This window comes from Ixodes scapularis, unplaced genomic scaffold (assembly GCF_016920785.2).
Source record: "Ixodes scapularis isolate PalLabHiFi unplaced genomic scaffold, ASM1692078v2 PGA_scaffold12__126_contigs__length_90152505, whole genome shotgun sequence".
Classification (NCBI taxonomy): Eukaryota; Metazoa; Arthropoda; class Arachnida; order Ixodida; family Ixodidae; genus Ixodes; species Ixodes scapularis.
In genome coordinates this window covers 67589427-67608663 of record NW_024609838.1, presented here as the reverse complement: position 1 = coordinate 67608663, position 19237 = coordinate 67589427, and the positions used below count along the sequence as shown (strand labels likewise).

General features: G+C 44.3%; 1 protein-coding gene across 1 annotated transcript; it reads left to right on the top strand.

The window, feature by feature from the left end:
* The first annotated feature begins 3267 nt into the window (after positions 1–3267).
* On the top strand, positions 3268–18483 carry LOC121835240. Its single transcript, XM_042289231.1, has 6 exons — positions 3268–3751; positions 6768–7060; positions 9557–9733; positions 13139–13909; positions 17857–17991; positions 18460–18483. Exons 1-6 carry the CDS (start codon positions 3268–3270, stop codon positions 18481–18483), a joined length of 1884 nt encoding a protein of 627 aa, XP_042145165.1.
* The last annotated feature ends 754 nt before the right edge of the window (positions 18484–19237 follow it).

Here is a 19237-nt window from a genome sequence, read left to right as displayed (position 1 = left end):
CAGCAACGTGTCATCTAGGGCCTTGCAGTAGAGTGCGACTAGTATTTCCTTTTAGGTCACCATGGGTTGGTCCTGCACCTCTTCCATGGCTGTGGCCCGGTGAGTCAGCGCGCAGGCCTGCTGGTGAGCAAGTTTGTTGCCCTCTACCACGGAGTGGGCAGGTACCCATTTAAATTCTATGGGCTCCTTTGGGGGTCTTTTGTTTTTGAGCACCTGCAGCGCTTTTCAGGGCACCGAGCCCGACTGGAAGCTGCGGTATGCTTGGTGCGAGTCGGTGATTACCCTGGTTTTGCCCGGCAATAGGTAACCCCGTCTTGTTCCGCAATGCTTCGATTACTCTTTTAGCAAGTGTATTTATGTACCAGTTTTATTTCACACACACTTGTTCTCACTGTTTATATTACTCACCAGCCCTGTAGGTATCAGCCACCTGTCTGTTCATATGTTGATCTTTTGTATTTTTCAAGTACTTCCCCCCCCCCCACACACACACACATACACACACACACACACACACTCCTTATGTAATGCTCCTGTTGGGGCCTTTAAAGTTACAATAAATATATATATATATATATAAAAAAGCTGCCAGCAGCATTGGAAGAATTTAGGAGCGGGGGTGGGGGCAACCAGTTTGAATTCCAGTGCCGACGTGACGCCACACATAACTTGAGCACATTATATATAACATTCCCACCCATCTGATCGGCATTCCTAATCAGTTTTATTTCCATATGTTCAGTGACAATGTAAGCCAGTTTTAGATACTATACTTTTATAGTATTACTTTTCCGTACTTCTCACTGCAACGTTTTCATGGCGAGCATACTGTTCCCAGCTGCAGATCACGACAGCCGCGCACAAGTAGCGAGCCTCAGTTTGGGCATCTAGGACGTAGTACGTAGCTGTTGCGCGTCTCGTACGCACTGCAAAATCTGCGTAAAACGATCCAAACTTCTTTCAGCAAGCGCTGTGACCCAAGGGGGTATCGGAAGTCGAGTGTGTTAGCGCACCGCAGCTTGTACGGCGAAAGGTCCCGCTGCCAGGGATCCCCACCCCTACCCGTTTCGATCTGTTGCGAGGCACAGACCCCAGGCTAGCAGTCGTACTGTAGTGGCTAAATTTTCTCATCTACAGCCTGAAACGGTGTCGCCAGAACCTAGACAGGCCGATCGCACGCTATTTAAAATAGTGACCGTCTTATTTTCTTCCGCTGTGCCCAAAATGACGATAGTGCATGCGATTGAAAGACCAGCGGACAGGCTACCACTCTTGCCTTCGAATCGCTCGGGAGTCGGGCACCTGCATTTGCACCATGATCGAAGAACCAGAAAGAAGCGATGTCAAATCACATCGACACAGAATCACTCCAAGCTTCCTTGCTTGTGCCCTTAAGCTCTGCGCGCCGTCAGCCGTATCAACGCTAATCACAATTCATTAATTGACGCCTGCCGCGCGCGTTCCGCCGCTCATACAAACAACAACAAACAATCAGGGTGTTATGCTGCAGAAAGTTACTTCCGCCAGTTTTAGCGAAATGCGGAGCTCAACCCCTGCTCAGCCGACGTTATTCAAGGTATTGAATTTGGCGTAAGGGTAGTGTGTTTGGGGTATGCGAAAAAGACTACGGTATTGACTATGGCGTACGCCGAAATGACTACGGTATTGATTTTGGCGTACGCCAAAACCACTACCGTAGTCGGAGCGGAGGGGTAGTGAGATCGGCGTCCTACACCGGCTCAAGGGTTACAATGTCACGATTGATGCAGGGTACTTTGTGTCGGGTGGCCGCTTGCGCCACCTAGCTCACGCAGGCTCAATTACGGTACTCAGTTTAGTTTCGGTTTTGAAAGGCGACCAAAACTGGTTCTTTGGCGCAGGTTTGGCGCAGATTACCCATATTTTGGCAAAATGTAGCAGGATGTAGCAGGGTTAGCCCCTTGGCGCAGTTTGGTGCAATTGGCGCAGCAATCACATCACTGCTTGTAGTCAATGCAGAAAATTAATTTTTTTCGCAACCATTCTAATATTATTTTAATTACAAAACAGCAATGAAAGTATTGCATATTTTAATAAAGTAAGAAAGGAATTAAGCCCTAAAGTCGGTGACAGGTCAAGAGTTGAGGGGAAGCTCCTTCCCTTATTAACAATTAATGAGGGAAGACCAAGGAAAGCTTACCGGAGATAAGCTCACAGGAAAAAAAAAACTCACTGCAAAACCATTGGCTGCAGACAAAACCTCACCTACATATATGTCACTGAAGTATGTTTGGATGTCATATGTGCGAGCAACTTTTCTGCACTTTACTAGCAATTTTTTTATGGGAAAAAGTAAAACACAAAGTAAAATACAGCTTCTGTACAATGGCAGTGAAAGTGAAGTGAAAATATAGCCAGAGCAGCACACTGTAACTTCTGTAGTTTTGTGGATTGTTATATAAATAACCATTTACGTAGCAGGTGGCACTGCACTTTTAAATCTTTACATTTCAGTATCTATTTAAGAAATTACCAATTCAACTACAAGTGCTCTTTAATATACAGTAATGTTTATATTTTCTGCAACCTGGCTATGCCAAAATTAAATCTGGAAATAATCATGTGAACATGGTCTACTTACAAGTGGAACATGGGCTGCAGCAAATACAGCGTTGTGTGGGACGCACCTGTAGCTTTGAAAGTAAAATAATACCAACCACATTATAAAAAAAAATAATAATAATAATTCAGATGATGTTTTCTCTAGATTTGTCAAGTCTAGGTTGAGAATAGCAGAACAAGCTCCTCCCAGAAAGCCCTCCACTCTTTCAATTTGAATAAAGTGAACGCTGGAGGAGGCGAGTGGAGAGGAGAACCACCAATTATGATGAGCAAAGAGCTTTGCAAGGGGGACTTGTTCTGCTCGTCTTAACCTGCAACAGACCATGACGAGCTTTTCTCCAGACCCACAGAAAATTGTGCGAGCAGAGCTTTTCTCCGGTGAGCTTTTCTCCAGGACTCAATGATGTGTGCATCCCCATGGCATACTCCCTGTAAAAAATAGTAAATTTGTACTGAAGCAAGTACATTTTCAGTATTCATATCATGTTTCTTAAAAAATTAATGCATACTTAATTTTTTTTTTTTTTGGGGGGGGGGGGTTGTTCGGCTGTATGCCTATGGTATCGAATTGTACAATGTGTGCAGAATTTTCAAAATAGACTGTACTTCTATAAAATCTTCCACATCAATATAGGCCTGACTGATAATATGTTCAATTTCAACAGGATGGTATTTCACAAGACCTGGAAATGTCAACACAATGCCAAAAACAAGACCGCCGGTCGTCACTGCACCAACTGCTGTGCATCAGTCGACATTAAGATCAAGAAAGTCAGTCCTGGCACACAGAAGAATGATAAATTTCTAGTGCGAGATATCCCACTTGCTGGGGTCATCAAGCTCAATGAGAAACACAATCACCAGCTAAAATGCGCCGATGGACTGCGACTCCTGCGAAGCACGCCAGAGGCACGGGAAGTTTTCTTTGGCTACTTTGATGACGGCCTCACCGTAGCAGAGGCCATGACTCTGCATGCAAGAAAACTTTCACTTCAAGATGATGGCCCACAGCAGCTTGCCAATGCTGCAGTAAATCCCAAGGCAAATTCAGTTTATTACTGGAACAAGCTCTGGCGCCAGCAGCAATTCGGAGAGCGCAAGGACCCAATATCAAAGCTGGAGGAGAAAACGGCACTCTACCTTAAGAGTGGTATGTCATCATTATTTGAAGGCTTCTAACAGAGATGCTTTTCCTATCACAGAATATACCGCCATGGTCATGAGGTACCAGGTTGTCCCAAATACCCAGACTTGAGATAAAAAAGGGGTCGTAAAAATCGGCCTCTGCACGTAGCTACCTAAACTTTTCGTCAAAAGTGTATTTCACAGGTTGGTTTTGCCATGCAAAATTACAAAGCACAGCTCCCTTTCTATAAAAAAATAAGGCCAAAAGCTTGCCAGGGCAAACGACAGACGGCAACGCAGACGACCGAGTCGAGTGGCGGGGAGCGTTTGGCGCACATATTGATAGATGGCGTCGGCTGGTGTAGCCAACAAGCGAAAGAAAGCAGGCGACACGCAGACGAAATCTGTCACCAGCAAGAGCGCCAGTTACGCAACCACATCTTTTTTAAATCTTTGTTTATTTAAGTTTTTCTATTACTGTCCCCATATATTTTTAAACCAAAAAAATATTACAAAAAGATTACGTTAATTTTTTTCGACCACGGTCGTCGTGAGCAGTCTCGATAATGAGGTGCACCATCTATCAATATGTGCACCAAACGTGCCCCGCAACTGGACTCGATCGTCTGCGTCACTGGCCGCCGTTGACCCTGGCAACTTTGTTGGCCTGATTTTTTATGGAAAGGGAGCTACGCTTTGTAATTTGAGAAGATAAAACCGACCTGTGAAAAACACCTTTGAAAAAAAGCTTACATTGCTACATGCAAGCTCAGATTTTTACAGCCCATTTTAGATCAAGCCTGGGTATTCCTGTCACCCTATAGGGCTATATATAGTATAGTCACCCTGTCACCCTATAGGATTCTTGTCACTTACAGGTTAAGAAAAGGTTTTGAGGCAAAGGGGGGCTGGGGAGGAGGGAGCGAATGCAATGCTGGAGGGGAGAGGAGGAAGCCTCCTCCTTTCACCGGCGTTCTGTCTGGTTCTTCCTCTTCAGTTTTGCTTTCCCTCCAAAACGTTTGTTAACCTGTAACTGACTATAGCACAATTGGCACACCTTGCAAAATTGAAATTCCAAAAGTATATACCTAAAACAGGGCACGCAAGTAATTTTTTCAATAATTTTTATGACTATTTTTTTGGAACTCAACTTCAGCTCGTGAAATTTTAAAAAGTAGAGCAAAACAGCAGCCGTGAATTTCCTTTGTCCTTTACCGGTCTGCTCTTCGTCTGCACACTGCTTTGCAAGCTTGCTCCCAGGTGGCGTGGTGAATGCAAAAACCCTGAGATAGTCATAGGAGAGACTGGTGACGAGAAGGATGACCATGATAAATAATGGTTTAATCTACATATATTTTCACAGATAGAAATGGGTAAAGAAATCTAGAACAGAAAATAAATACTTACTGAGGTTAACTTAAGCCTACAAACTTAAAGTCAAAGGTACCAGTATCTTATGTTTTCAGGGCAGCTATCTCAAAACAGTGCATTACTATCGCTTTTGTACAAGCGGTAGGTTCTGAAATGTTCCAAACTAGAACACTTGATGGCAGCTGAAAATGAACTGCAAAATTACAGAAGACCACAGAATTATAAAAGGAAGACCTGGGCCTAAAGGAGTTGAAACCTTGTTCCTTCATGTATCCCTCTCCGCCATATCGCATTTCCCTTCCTGCCAACTCCGCCTTACACGCGGCAATGTGGACGTTGATGATGCAGTTTCAGTTCGCATTTAAAAACAAAAAAAAACAAAAAAAACAAAAACAACTTAATTCTAAAGCAAAAGAAATGTTTGTTTTATTTTGTTACCTGCGTTTGTCGTCTGGCATTCGTGCATCCCTGCTGGATGCAGAAGGTGCATAGGAGCAGCACAGAAATAAGAAAATAACACTACGTTTGCTCCCATTTCTAATGTTACCACCTCAAAGTTGCACTGTAAAGAAAAATGGACATAAACTGCTTGCAAAAACACATTCACATGTCCAGTTTTAGGTATGTATGAAATTCAAATTTTACAATGCGTGCTAAAATCTGGTGGTCCTTACGGCCACACCCTGCATATAAAATGTGCCCTCAGTAGTATGGGAACAACCCAAAACCTATTCCATCAAAAGTCAATATGGCTGCCACGAGCATCACAAGGAAAGGGTAGCTATTCCGGGGTCACACATGGCCAAAGAAACTTGCAAGATTAATCCTGGTACTTTTTTTACAAGATGGGCAATTTACGAAGTGTATGTTGAGTGTTTTAGACATTCAATACTCTGCTCAAGTAACAGTGCACTAACCAAATGCACCCCTGCCCTGCTTCCTCCCTCCTCCTCCCCTCCCCTCCCCCCCCTCCTCCTCCCCCCCCCAAATGTTATGAGATAATATAATCTCTCAAAATAGACTGACCTTGTGCTGCATAAATTCAAGAAGTCTGATTTATTCTGGATTCACAACATGTGTCACTTGGTTATTTTAGGTTTAATTGCTTACATATTTGTAAAGCGATAGAGTTGTACATAAAAAGAGAAGCTTTTGGATCCAACACCAGCAATGAAGAGGAAACTTAAAAAATAATTATACTGTAATGCAGTGGTTTTCAACCACTGCTCTTTTGCGGACTCCTTGTAGACCCCATTTGCGATGAAGGGAGGGGAATGGTATAGGTTAATTATGATAATGATCTTATAAACAGATATAACAAAGGGCTAGTGTGAAGTAGATTTCGCTCATTGACATACACACGAGAAAACTCACCCGAAAGTTATAATGTTTCTTTTCAATCTGAGAAAAAGACAAACTTTTATTGCTGGGCTAGACTGATGAAGCAGAACTTTGCGGACCCCTAGAATGCCTTCGCGGACCCCAAAGGGTCTGCAAACTCCCATTTGAGAACCACTGCTCTAATAGATAAACCTCCATCTCATGAGGGCAGAAGCATGGTCACATGACAATGTTACTGGCTTGCTGGCTCAGCAAGCCTAGGGGCAACTGGAACACAGCTGAAGCGTGATTCAGGTGACAATAACTCCTTAAATTTGCATACTTTGCAGGTGCCGACATCAAGACAACGAAGGGAGCAGATGGTGCTGGCTGGGCTGTGCTCATAGTCACGCCTCTGATGAAGAGGGTCCAGGAGAACCGAGCGGCGAGAGACATAATCTTCATCGACTCCACATCCTCCGTTGATGACAGCCAGAGCACTACCACCGTCCTCCTCGTGGCACCAAAGGCCGGCGCCATACCCTTGGCAGTTGTCATCCACAGCTCCCAGACCACGCAAGGCTACATGTCTGCATTTGGCCTTGTGAAACAGAATTACCCACTCTGCTTTGGGGGTGCTGCTGTGAGTAAGCTACATGCATTTATAAGGCCCGCTTCAGACGGGGCAACTTTTCCAGCAATTTTGAGGTTGCTGGCGGGTTGTTCCCTAGCTTTCCCTAGCTCGGCACAAATTGCTGAGATCGGGTCCGGCTTGAACGAGCGAGCAACTCGGAGCAATTCGAAGACGTTTGAAACGGCTGCAGCGAATCAGGGATGCAATATTTTCACGCGACACCCCTGTGGTGGTGACGACGACAACTATAAACTTGGTTCTGGCTTGAAATGGATCGTTTTTGGAAATAAACCTTTCCAGAAAGATGAGTTAGTATTCTCAACACCATTAAAAGATATAAAAACACGTTTTTAGCGCGCAGCTGTGCGTCTAAATAGTGTAAGAAAAATCAAATTTCATGATGATGATGGCAAGTCGTAGCAATTCGGTTGCTGCGTGTGAACGCGGGCGGCCCGTGTTGCTGGAGTTGCGACGTCAAGTTGCTGGGCGAAATTGCCCCGTCTGAAGTGGGCCTAAGGCTTCAAAGACCTCAGAGTGAAGCTAAATTGTTTTGTTTACTAGACCTTTTGCTAAATTACCCAAGCACCAAGGGGCATAGTGCATGTGCACGTGCTGGCATCTACAGAAGGAACTGTTCTAAACTTAAAGTCTAAAGCAAATGGAACTTAGCATGTGCATTTGGCAATTCCTTTTTATAAAAGCTATTAGAGAGCTGAGGCGAGTGCATGTACCTACGTCCCCAACATTCTCCTTGGTGCTTGGACAATTTGATAAAGGGTCTATCGAAGTCAGCCGGTCAAACTGTTTGTTGCCTCATTCAAATCATGCAAGAATCAATCATAAAAATGCAGAAGGTGGATGAGTGTAATGAGGATTATGTTTGTCGGTTCTACAGCGCAAGAGGAACAGAGAACTTACTGCGACATACTGCAGTGCCTGGAACGTGTCTCCGACTGGTGTGTTTAGCATCCTACCCCACTCATACATCGAAAGCGGATCGCGGCCAGCAACAGCATAACTCTTCTATGACGTCATGAGGCAGAAACTGAGGGACCACTTATTTGGACATGGTAAACACACCGGTTGGAGACATGTTGTAGGCATCATAGCCACACTAAAAGGTCAATGTACTCTGAAAAACATTTTTAAAGAGAGCAGCCTCAAACCCTGATGAGGTCAGCACTAGCAACAAATTGTAAGATTTGATCAAGTGGGACTAGGGGATAGCCTTCTAGTAAGATAACGGGCTTAAAAATTCTAGACAATCACATGACGTGATACGTTTAAGCACCAACAGCAAGGTTGAGATGCATTTGTTCACCAAATTTAATGTGGAATGCAAAGGTGACGTGATGTAAATTCTCCCGCTGAATTTAGCGGGGAACCTGCATTTCTCTATAGGGCCAGTCACGTCAGGTAACGTGAACTAAATGTTTTGCACAAAATTTAGGGGGGAAAGCATTTGGTGCAAAGGTCACGCGACATCAATTTTTCTGCTACAATTTAGCGGGGAAATCGAATTCATTTACGCTCACGCCATCACGAAGCCGGCGGGACAGGCCATAACAGCTGTCGCTCTACAAAGACTATCGTAGTGCTGGAAAATATCAGAATTATTATTGCAACATTTGGGCTCAAAGAATGAGCTGAATCGTGAAACATGCAACACTAAGAGCATCGCCAAATTGATTGCATAGTGTAGCTTCTCACAAGAGAAAATTATTAGTGATGCAAATGGTCAATTGCTATCTGACAAAAACATACTACACAGAACTACTTTTTCAATAAAAAAAGCTTTCAAGGATTTAAAAAAGATTTAGTACCATCATTCTTGTCATTGCATAAAACTTATCATCCTCCAACTGCCAAAAAGTATATTGATAATTTCACCGGAGCCTTTACTTAGTGTGTGAGAAACAGGCAGATGATAGTAAATAGGTGCCTTAGGATGCCAAAAGCCTCTCAGCTGCATTACTGCCCACTATTCCTATTTGTCCAGGCATGTAAAAAAATCTCATGTCATAACTTTCACATAGAGTGCAGCCCCACTGAAGTTGTGTTTGCTGTACATATATTTTTAGCATCTCAACGCTTGGCAATCACTGCATAACATTGAGCAGTCAAAGGGCAACAAAGGGTGTTCAACACACAAGTTTAGTTATATATCTCACAAATAATCAAACCTTCTAAGTATGTTGGCCGTTGGAATTAGGCAGAATGATGGAATAACATATATTAAAATGAGATAGTGGCACCTTTTCTCAGATGGCATCTCGTTTCATTGATGAGTACAAGATAGTTAAAAAAATGTTATTTTGATCATCTGTATATAGCACATACAACATTGTTGAAAATATGCGGATGATTCAACTGTACCGATCTAATGAAGCAAAAGGTTACGAAGCAGCCAAAAGATTGAATCTTCGGCAGCACCGGGATTCAAGCCCTAGGTCAATAATATATGCAGAGTCATGGTGCAAAAGTCACATTATTCCTATTTGTCAGGCTCCAGAGGCCTTCATGACGGATCATTCGTCAGCCGAAAAAGCTGCCCTCCAAGCAACGTGGCCAGAGGGGACCCAGCTACTGTGCCAATTCCATGTCGCTCAGGCAGAGTGGCGTTGGATAATGAGCAACGTGGAACAAGACAAGAGGCGAACCTTAATGGTGGCGTTCCAAAAGGTTGGGAGATAAAATGCTTTACATAGTCATTCCATGGGGTGTAACCAGAATCTTTCCATTTTATTTGCCGAATTCGAAGAAAAATAAACGCTGAAAACGCAGAAACCTAGTTTTAAATTTAAAGGAGTTAGGGCAACATAGAAATGTTGCCCTTGCAAGTAGATATTTCAAAATGTTGTAGTAATTGAATGAATGAAGGATTTCTTTATTTAAGATGGAAAGAGTCTGAACAGCTGAAGACGAAATTGTCCTCTGACTGGACCCTAGGTCTTGGTTACAGTACTTAGCAAAAAGAAAAAAAGGAACAAAAAAGAAAAAAAAAGAATGACGTTTACTATTCTCTGTAATGCCGAATTTGAGCGCAGGTCTTGAGGAGGAGGAGAGGAGGGTGTGCCCGTGTGACGTCACTATGGGAAAAGTCCCGTAACGAAATGCGCAGTTACGCCGATGGCATTGTTCATACTCTGCGTGAACTAGTTTTTACGAGATTAGGTTGTCATAGAAAGAACTGGTGCTTCTGGCATATGTCTTGATAAAATAACTAGGGTTGTGCAAATATTCAAAATTTTGAATAGTAGTTTCAAATATAAATGTTATTCCATATTCGCTTCGAGAAGAACTGCACTATTCGCATTTTTCAAAGCGTTGATTGCAGCAGGTTAGCCCCATTGAGCATGCTTCTTACCAAGCACCAGTGCACTCTGGAGAAGCAATATTCGCGGAAGCGAGCTCCACGGGTGTTGCTTCTCGGCATTACAGCGGTGCACAGTAAGAAGTGCACTGAACGGTGCACTTCTTACCGCACCGCTGCAATAAACACTTAGAAAAGTATGAATATCGCAATTGCGTGCTTGGAAGAAAAGCATACATTCAAAGCGGGATGGTGCACGCGTGCTGGTTCTATTTGAAAATAAATGGAAACTTTGTGAATCCGTATATCTACATTGTAGTAAAAGTTTCAAATTAAACTGACTGTTATGCAAGAGTATATATGTTAGACAGAGATGCCCTTACAACCTGCGTCCATCATGTACGGTTCTTTCGTTTTTGACTCAAGATTAAAGAAAATGTTATAAAGATTTGTGAATTCACTCAATTGGGTATAGACAGCCATCTCTATAGGATTCATTTTATGTCAAATGCGTCGTTTACTTGCCATCCCAAGACATGAGACCTTCCGAGGTCACAGTTCATAAATATAAACTTAGCTTATATATGAGCAAGTGGAAGAACCTTCACGAATTTAGCTGGGTTTTCGTCTGAGCATGATGCAACGGTAGTGAAAGGTGTAAAAAAACTATTTGTAATATCCCAAGAGATAGCCAACCTAAAATCAAGAGCAAATTGGGTGAAATCAGGGTTGGGCAAATACTCAAAAATGTATTTGGAAATACAAATACTGGGATACATTAAACTAGTACCTAAAATACTGATACTGAAATATATCTGTAAAAGTGTATCGCGATACGTATCAGAAAAATACATTTTAAATAGAGGCAAAAAGTCTTTGGAAATACAAATACAGGAATACATTTTAGGGAGGGCAGAAATATAAATACAGAAATACCGATACAGCAATACATTCTTAAAATTTGTTTGAAACACCAAACGAGATGAAGCTTGAAGTTGGAGGTGGAAGTTTTTGATCCCGAAATTACTGTCCCGTAGGCTTGGCACTTTGCCTTGAGGGTAGTGATTTTGGACGACGAGGAGGCTTGAATGGACTCAAAAAACATTCCATCAAGGACTGACCGCGGTCCCTTCCCTCACATCTTGTCTGTCTCACGAGGGATCGAAAAGACTTCGACCTCTAAATAAATTCTGTCATCCTAAATCCTATCAAAACGCCACCATACCCCTGTCCAATAAGGACATCCAGCCCTGTCAACAATGATCACATGACGTCACGGTGGAATGAACTACTATTGTTTATCTGTAGGTGTAGCCTTGAATATGAAACTTTACCACACTGCTGAATGAAAGGATAATACATGCTTTCATTTTAGGTTACCTCGTTGAAGATCGTGCAGGCAATGTCATTTGGAATTTTCGAGAATAGCGGGACACCTGAAGCATTCTGGAACACATGTCTTATCTTCTGTTATGGTTGAAAAAACGATACGGTGGCATCCCTGTTGTGAAGGTTCTTCCTGCCGACCCTCCGCCACCGACGCATGGATTGCAGTCCTCAAGTTTCGCTTTGTATAATCCAAACAAAGACATTGTGGATTGCGACCTGATATCGCCCCGTACAGGAGCGAGCTCTCCGAAAAACAGTGCGCTCAAGACGAGTCAGAGGTGCATGAAGTCTGGGTCGGCAAAGTGAGGCCACGTCTGGCCTCCTTCTGGTTTCGGATCACCGGAGCATCAGGTCACGTTCACGTCAGCTGATGATGTACCCTTGAGCCGTGAATTACTACGGGCGCAGCCGCAGACGCATTCAAATATGTGCGGAACTTCACTGCGTGGGTCATCCTACTATTTCAAGTCAACCATCACCAGGCTAGCTCGTGCTGCAACGGACTGTGAATCAGCTTTGCCGGCTGGGTGTACTGTGTACGATAAGGCAAGAGACACGGTGAGCAGCGGGCGTTGGATGCCACCAAACAACGACTCAAGAAACCCCTATGTAAGGACCTGCGGCACAAGGTCCTCTGACTCCACTCCTGGCACGCCACTTGGTTCGGGTCCCAAACTACCCAACACTTCTCAGAAGAGAGAAGAGGACGTACAGAAAAATAATCTGGAGAATCGGAAGGAACCTTGGTCAGCACATGCCGCAGCATCTCCTTGACCCTGGCGCCCTCAGAAGTAAAAAAACAAAATGCGTTCGGATTTCTTTTTTTAGAGGGGGGGGGGGGGGGGGAGTATATCTCAAGCAATGTAACGAAATACATTTCACCCTGATTGTATCGTGATACAAAGGAACATTCAAAATGTATTTCAATACAGAAATACAGATACTGGTGAAAGAAATGTATCGCGATACAGATATACAGATACGAAATGTATTTCTGAAGTACTATCACGATACATTTGTATCGCGATAGTGCCCAACCCTGGGTGAAATTAAGGAATGGGATCATTTTCAGTGTACAATAACGAAAAAAGTAAAAAAAAATTTAGATTATGTTTTTCTGCCAAACTTTTATTGCAGCGAGAGACACTGAAGCAAAGATGGCTGCATTTCCCAGTGAGCAATGTTCGCTTACATGCCCCCATAGCTAACTAGCCGCATTTACGCCGTCATCGTTAATCCAAACACTGATTACTGGAAGTGGGCTGTCTCTCAGTGTTTAAAAAAAAGAAAAAGAAAATCAAGCAAAGAATTAGGGTGGGTTATCGTTTGGTATCTTGGGACATTACGGTGTTTAAACTAATGTGGTAATTTTTCTGTTTTTTCAGATCATGAACGCAGACTCACCAGCGAAGCTCGAAGCTGCAACCAAAGAGCTCCAAGAGTGCCCCCAGAAACACTACGTGGCCCGGGTGAACAACTACCTGGAGAAGAAAGAAGAATGGGTTCTCCTTTTCCGCACGGGAATAATGACCCGTGGTCATAATACAAATAACTTTGCGGAGGCCTCCATTCGAGTCCTGAAGGATGCTGTCCTTGGGAGGCAGAGAGTCTACAATGCAGTGGCCCTTGCGGACATGGTCGCAACTGTGTGGGAGCAGTACTTCGAGGGGCGGCTGTTGAAACATGCCAACAATCGTGTAGCTGCCCACTTGCTCCTGTACGACAAGCTGCTCGAAAGAATGCCCCCTGAAGCTGGCAACGCCATCAAACAACTCGATGAGCACACCTTCCAAGTGCCTAGTGCAGAACGGCCGGACATCACCTACCATGTGTGGAAGGACGTGGGCCTCTGCACGTGTCGAGTGGGCCAGTCAGGAGGATTTTGTAAGCACCAGGCGCTGGTCCTTGAGAGATTTGGAGGAACTTTCCCAAATGCACCCCCGCTCACACCAGAAGATCGGCTGGAGCTGGGAAGACTGGCACTAAGAGACCGATGCCCTGAGCCAGATTACTTTGCAAACTTCAGAGACGTAGAGCAGCCATCCACCAGCCAGCCCGAAAATCAAGGCCCACCAGACTGTCCACAGGCAGCCACAACAAGCAAAGCACACAGCATGGTGCACCCAGACTCTAACCTTCAGCAAGAAAATGAAAAGGTTAGGATTTTTATTTTTCAATCACTACACTTCTAGGATATACAAATGGAGTAAAACACACCAGCTGAAAGATGGAACTGCTGATATACGACGCAGACAGTACTCAAGAATGCATGCCGAAATAAACTTAGATAACTTAGATGCACTTTACACGGCTTCACAGCTTAAAATCTAAAAACACAAAAATGTATATATATAGCTTTAAATTGACTATCTCAAAAATGCCTATGAACCATAGTTTCCATCAATAGCAAGCTAAGATCAGGCAAAGGCAATGCTTGAAATATGTCAATGTCCTTTCCAAGGCACAAGTCATTGGAAATAATCTTTAACAAAGGACGCAAAACGGAATTAAAAAATTGTTAAAATTATTAGCGATACTCCAAGTAGAGAATTGCGGGAGGAAGTAGTTATCATTTCTAGCTCCCTTCTTTGTACCATGAAGATTGTTGAAGAGTGACCAAATTGTTTCTTTTTTCTCTTGTCAGAAATATACTTTTTTGCAATGAAAGATATAAGTTTTTGCTTTTACCAACTATGACAAACAATGTTGTTTTTGAATCAGCTATGCAAAACAAAGCTTTCTGGTGTGTGTGTTTCACCCAAATGTATATCATAGCAGATGACAGGTATCATTACCACCGGTTTTTAACAAGATACCTTCCCATTTCAACCAAAATTTCCTGTTAAACTTTGCTGCAATCACAAAGCTCAACTCTTATTCATTTTTAACTCTCCTTGGTCATGGGACGTTCTCGGGACTAGTGCGTCTGACGTGCAAGTATTTGTCAGACATGGCCAAGCCAATGAAGGGGCAGTTGTGCAAATATCTGTTGCATGCATGAGGCCTAAAGGGGTTAGGACAGGACAAGAAGTAAAGATGAGATTACTATACTGCTAGGACCCATTGTATGCTCCTATATTTTTGCTAAATATGCTTTGAAAATGGCACAATAGTTTTATGAATAAATCTATTTTTATGTGTTGGTGGGTCCGGTGACTTCGTTCATCTCTGTTACGTCACGACGCGGTGGTGGCACGTCGGTCGCACTTCCGGCCTGGGGCTGTGGGCAGAAGTCCCCATGCGAGACGTGTATCTCTGCGTTGTTTTGAAAGGAACCTGACAAAAGCCTGCCTTCTCGTCAAACGCCGCGACTGGGGCTGTACTAAAAGAGTCGAGAAAAGTTTGAAGGCCAGCTTTCATGTGCTCGGTTCGTCCGAGAATGTGGATATGTGCCGTGAAAAGGGAAAACCAGACGCCGTCGGACCACGATTGCTTGGGCGGGCAGCACTTCGGATTGAATTCACGGACACTTCTGGTCATCAGATTTTGTTTATTTTGTTCTAAAATGAACGGTGAAAAACCGCGAAGTTGTACGGACCACCTGCGGACGTTCAATGCGTCTTCAAGTTCAAACGGCCGCCTGATCGTTCGAACTGTCGTCTGCTGTTTCAAACGTTTCTGCTTGTCGTCTGCTCTTTTAGACGACACCGGCCCGTAGACCAAACGCTGGCCCGGTACTTGCGATAAGAAGTAAGTTCAGGCCTCAAAATACTCAAGTTTGAAGGTTGGTAAGCAGGCTCGATGTAAACAGTAGATAAAAGGATGTATTGATAATTGTTACAGTGGCCATCACCGACTTGTTATGCCTGATTCACTTAATCCGATTCTGCTTGAGATTTTCAGCATCGACGTCGGCCACCTCAGCTACGGTTCACACTTTTGCAGCCCGATCGACGTCCCGACTGAAAATTGCGAGCGAAATCTCATCATGCGAATCAGGCTTTACCGTACATTCTTCGGCGTCCACGCGGAATGAATCGCCGCATGTCACATTATTCACCCGAAGTTTTGCGCTGTAACGAGCCTTGGCAATTTCGCTGAGGCCGCTCAAGTAGTCAAACATCGTCAGGAAGACGTAGAATCTACAATTCGAACGCGAAAAAGGGCAAAGGGACTCACACCGACGCCGACAACATCGCATTTCAATGGTTTGTTTATGGGCGACGCCGAGCTTCTTGCCCACACCCCCATCGCGCATGCGCGGCGCCGGTGGCGTCCGCTAGGGGCGCTCCGGTTTGTTTGTAAACAAGTTAAAGGAGCTGTGCAACGATTTTAATGTTGAAAGAATTAGCATTTTCTCCTTTTCGTATTGTTCACCTTGTCACAAATGACAGAAAACACACCTCCTTTCATCGAAATGTTGCGATTCCGCAGCGTAATAGCGAGGCAAAACTTAGAATATTCCCGGACCTGCAGCCGCAAGCGGTGGCCATGAGAAACACGCGGCATGACGTCAATGGGGAATCTTGTAGAAAGATAGCAAGTTGTGCCAATACCTGCTCGATAAAAGGTAACTTTTCTATAAATCTTGTTATTCCAACATATATATAAATGGGTCAAAAACCTGGTATCATCGACAAAACTTTTCTTGTGCGGAGCTTTAGTGGCGCCATCTATCCTAGGTCCACAAAACAGTCAGCGCTACCTGCTCCCGTGAACAGCCGCCAGAAGCCGGAGGGGGAGGGGGACAGGGCCGGTCAGGTATGGCCGGACCCAGATGAGGCTTTTCTCCTTTTACCATATTGTTCGCACTGCGGCCGCCAGCACGTGGTCTCGCGGTTGCGAGCGGAGGAGTTCTTGCTGCTCACGGATGGCTCTAGAGAGAGACCTTCACCAGAACCCCACGCCTACCCCACCAACGTCACTGCGCACGTGACCCGGAAGACGATTACGAGCTGAGAGGTGGCAAAAACATGGATCTTTTTAATTTTTTTAAAAATAAAAACTAGGGTATCCATTTCTGTAGTTCACTTCAGAAGTGTCAGGCATCAACTTCCACAATTATTTAAGCAAAGCCCTGAAATTGTTGCACAGCTCCTTTAAGAGCACGCAGTTTTGAGACGATGACACCCACGACATCACTTGCTTTGTTAGAGTCTTTGACACTGATTGCAGCAGCAATGAGAGTGACTGTTATCAAGAGATCTTGGAAGCTGGTAATGTTGATTTCGACCCGCTGACAATAAGCTGCAGCGACAACGAGAGCGTCAAGGACAAACTCGCCGTTGTCCACGAAGGTCTTGCATGGCGCATGCAGGGGGGGAAGATCAAAGGGGAAGAGGGCGAGTGCAAAAGTGTGCGATCATACTGTGGCAAGGAGAGCTTTAGTGAGCATGGGGGCGACACCATTTGGTGTCGTAAACGTGTTAGAACCTGGCTGTTTTAGTTGCCCCTCGCCACTCCCCGCAGGAGTTGAATAGGCCAAGAGAGAAAGGAAATGTGGTTCAACAAGGCTCGCGTGCACGCAGCTTGCTACCGTACTTCCGCGGAGCAGTGCTGCTTTTAAGTCCAGAGTGACGTAACGACTTTAGGTTTGTTCCTAAATGTTTTGATGTTTTTTTGAGCAAAATAAAGGTATCTCCGTGGTGTGGCCAGAATGTGGTTGACATTTAGACAGCAAAATAGGCACTAGAATTTTGTTGCAGTATTCTTTTAACATATGACAAACTGCTGCAAGGTACTAACAATCCTAAAGATTCATAAAAGTTGCTTCATATCGACAAAAACTACCTTATGCCATGACAGTTCCAACAGAACCGATTTAACATATGAACTAGTCAGCGTTTAGCTGCATGCGGGAATACCTTCATACTCAAGGTTACATCATAGATGCAACTGAACAGTTTTAGCATGTCAATCATATTTTCTCCTCGGGCCTTTGCACATGCACAGTATTGCAATCAAGTATCCTTATCAAAGTGCAAAAGGAATTCGTTGAAACTCCTCTACATAAATTACTTTTTCATTATTCCCATCTCATCGACATGCTTCATTAATCTGCATATTTCTGATATTTCCTCTTTAGAAGCCATGAAAAAAAGAATGAAAATGGTTTGTGATAACTTAGTTCTATAACTATCACAAAATGACATTCCATTTCCAGGAATCTCTGGAGCTCCTTCACCAGATCCATGAAGAGATGTTAAGGCATCGCACCCTGGCGCTGGAGTGCCCTAGCTATGCAGCACAGCTGCGGCGCATGCTGACACACATGAAGAAGCAGTGCAACGAGGGGCAGGTAATGGCTGCACTTGTTGCAACCAATATGGCGTGTATGAGGGCCAAAAGATGTGGAGCTCGTATCAAAGTACAGCCAACAGCTATCGCTCGGCGCAGATCGGGCATCACAAGAGGGTCCAAAAGAGTGCCTGCAGGCCGTCCACCCAAAGGGCCCAGTGCCAAAAAGATCAAGCAGAAACACAGCATCCACCTAAGTGTCGAGAGCGAGAGGGCACACGCAAAATCTCATGGATCAGGACACTAATGCAAGGGGTGACTAGACTCTGTTTCATGCTTAGCGTGCAACACTGTCAAGGCTACTGGCGCGAGCGCAGGGCTTCAACTACGGTTTTATTTGCGCGAGAATGCGTGCAAATGATCAACGAGATCAAGCCCCACGCTCGCGTCAGTAGCTTTGACAACGCTGCACACTAAGTATGAAACAGAGTATAATGCCACTGGTGACATTTTCGTGGATATCCTACAGTGTGCAGATTGCTTCAACCTGTGAGAGCCTTTTTAATCTTTATGCTGGGACTTACTCTGCTTGAAATTGTTGTCATACCTCTTTATTTTTATTATTAACAAGCACATAAATGCCTGCACTCAAACTTTGTAAGCATGCTAGGAGTGTACTACAATCTGCTCATGTCCCAAGTGTTGTGTGTAGGGTGCCTACATGTTTCCGCTCCGCTTTAGGGTGGCGCCAACTTCTTGTTACCCTTTCCCAGATCCTCTCCCACCGCCATTTTGTCCCACTTCTTATTTCGCTAAACGTACACAACATTAGAATGGCAATCTGGGCTAGTTGGTTCATGATAACTTTCAGGGCGCCGAAAATACACAAGGACAAGATACAAGAAAGGAGACGTGAACAAGGCGCACTCGCAACTAGCGTTTATGAAAAAACCACTCTCTTATATACTCATGGAAAACAACACAGTCATACTACACAGTCATACTACACAGTCATACTACACAGTCATACTACACAGTCATACTACACAGTCATACTACGTCCGGTGTAGCCCCCTTCGTAGAAAAGTGTGCTCTTTTGCCGATAGTGACACAGACGTGTCACTAATGCAGTCCTTGCCCTTTTCTTTTATTTCGAAGGCCTCGTGCAGCTCCCTCGATATCCGATCGGCGTATCTGGCCAAAAACCTCGTGTCACTAAATGACGGTGTGCAGGAGCAACGGCTGCAGTGCGTGGCGAGGTGTCCCGACGGGGTAGCCCGTGTAGCCGCAGCATGTTCGCGGGCGCG

Coding starts and splice junctions, on each gene's coding strand:
- LOC121835240 (XM_042289231.1), top strand. CDS start 3,268: ATGGTATTTCACAAGACCTGGAAATGTCAACACAATGCCAAAAACAAG. Junction 7,061..9,556: donor TCTGCTTTGGGGGTGCTGCT/GTGAGTAAGCTA, acceptor CCTATTTGTCAG/GCTCCAGAGGCCTTCATGAC. Junction 17,992..18,459: donor AGCAGTGCAACGAGGGGCAG/GTAATGGCTGCA, acceptor GATATCCTACAG/TGTGCAGATTGCTTCAACCT.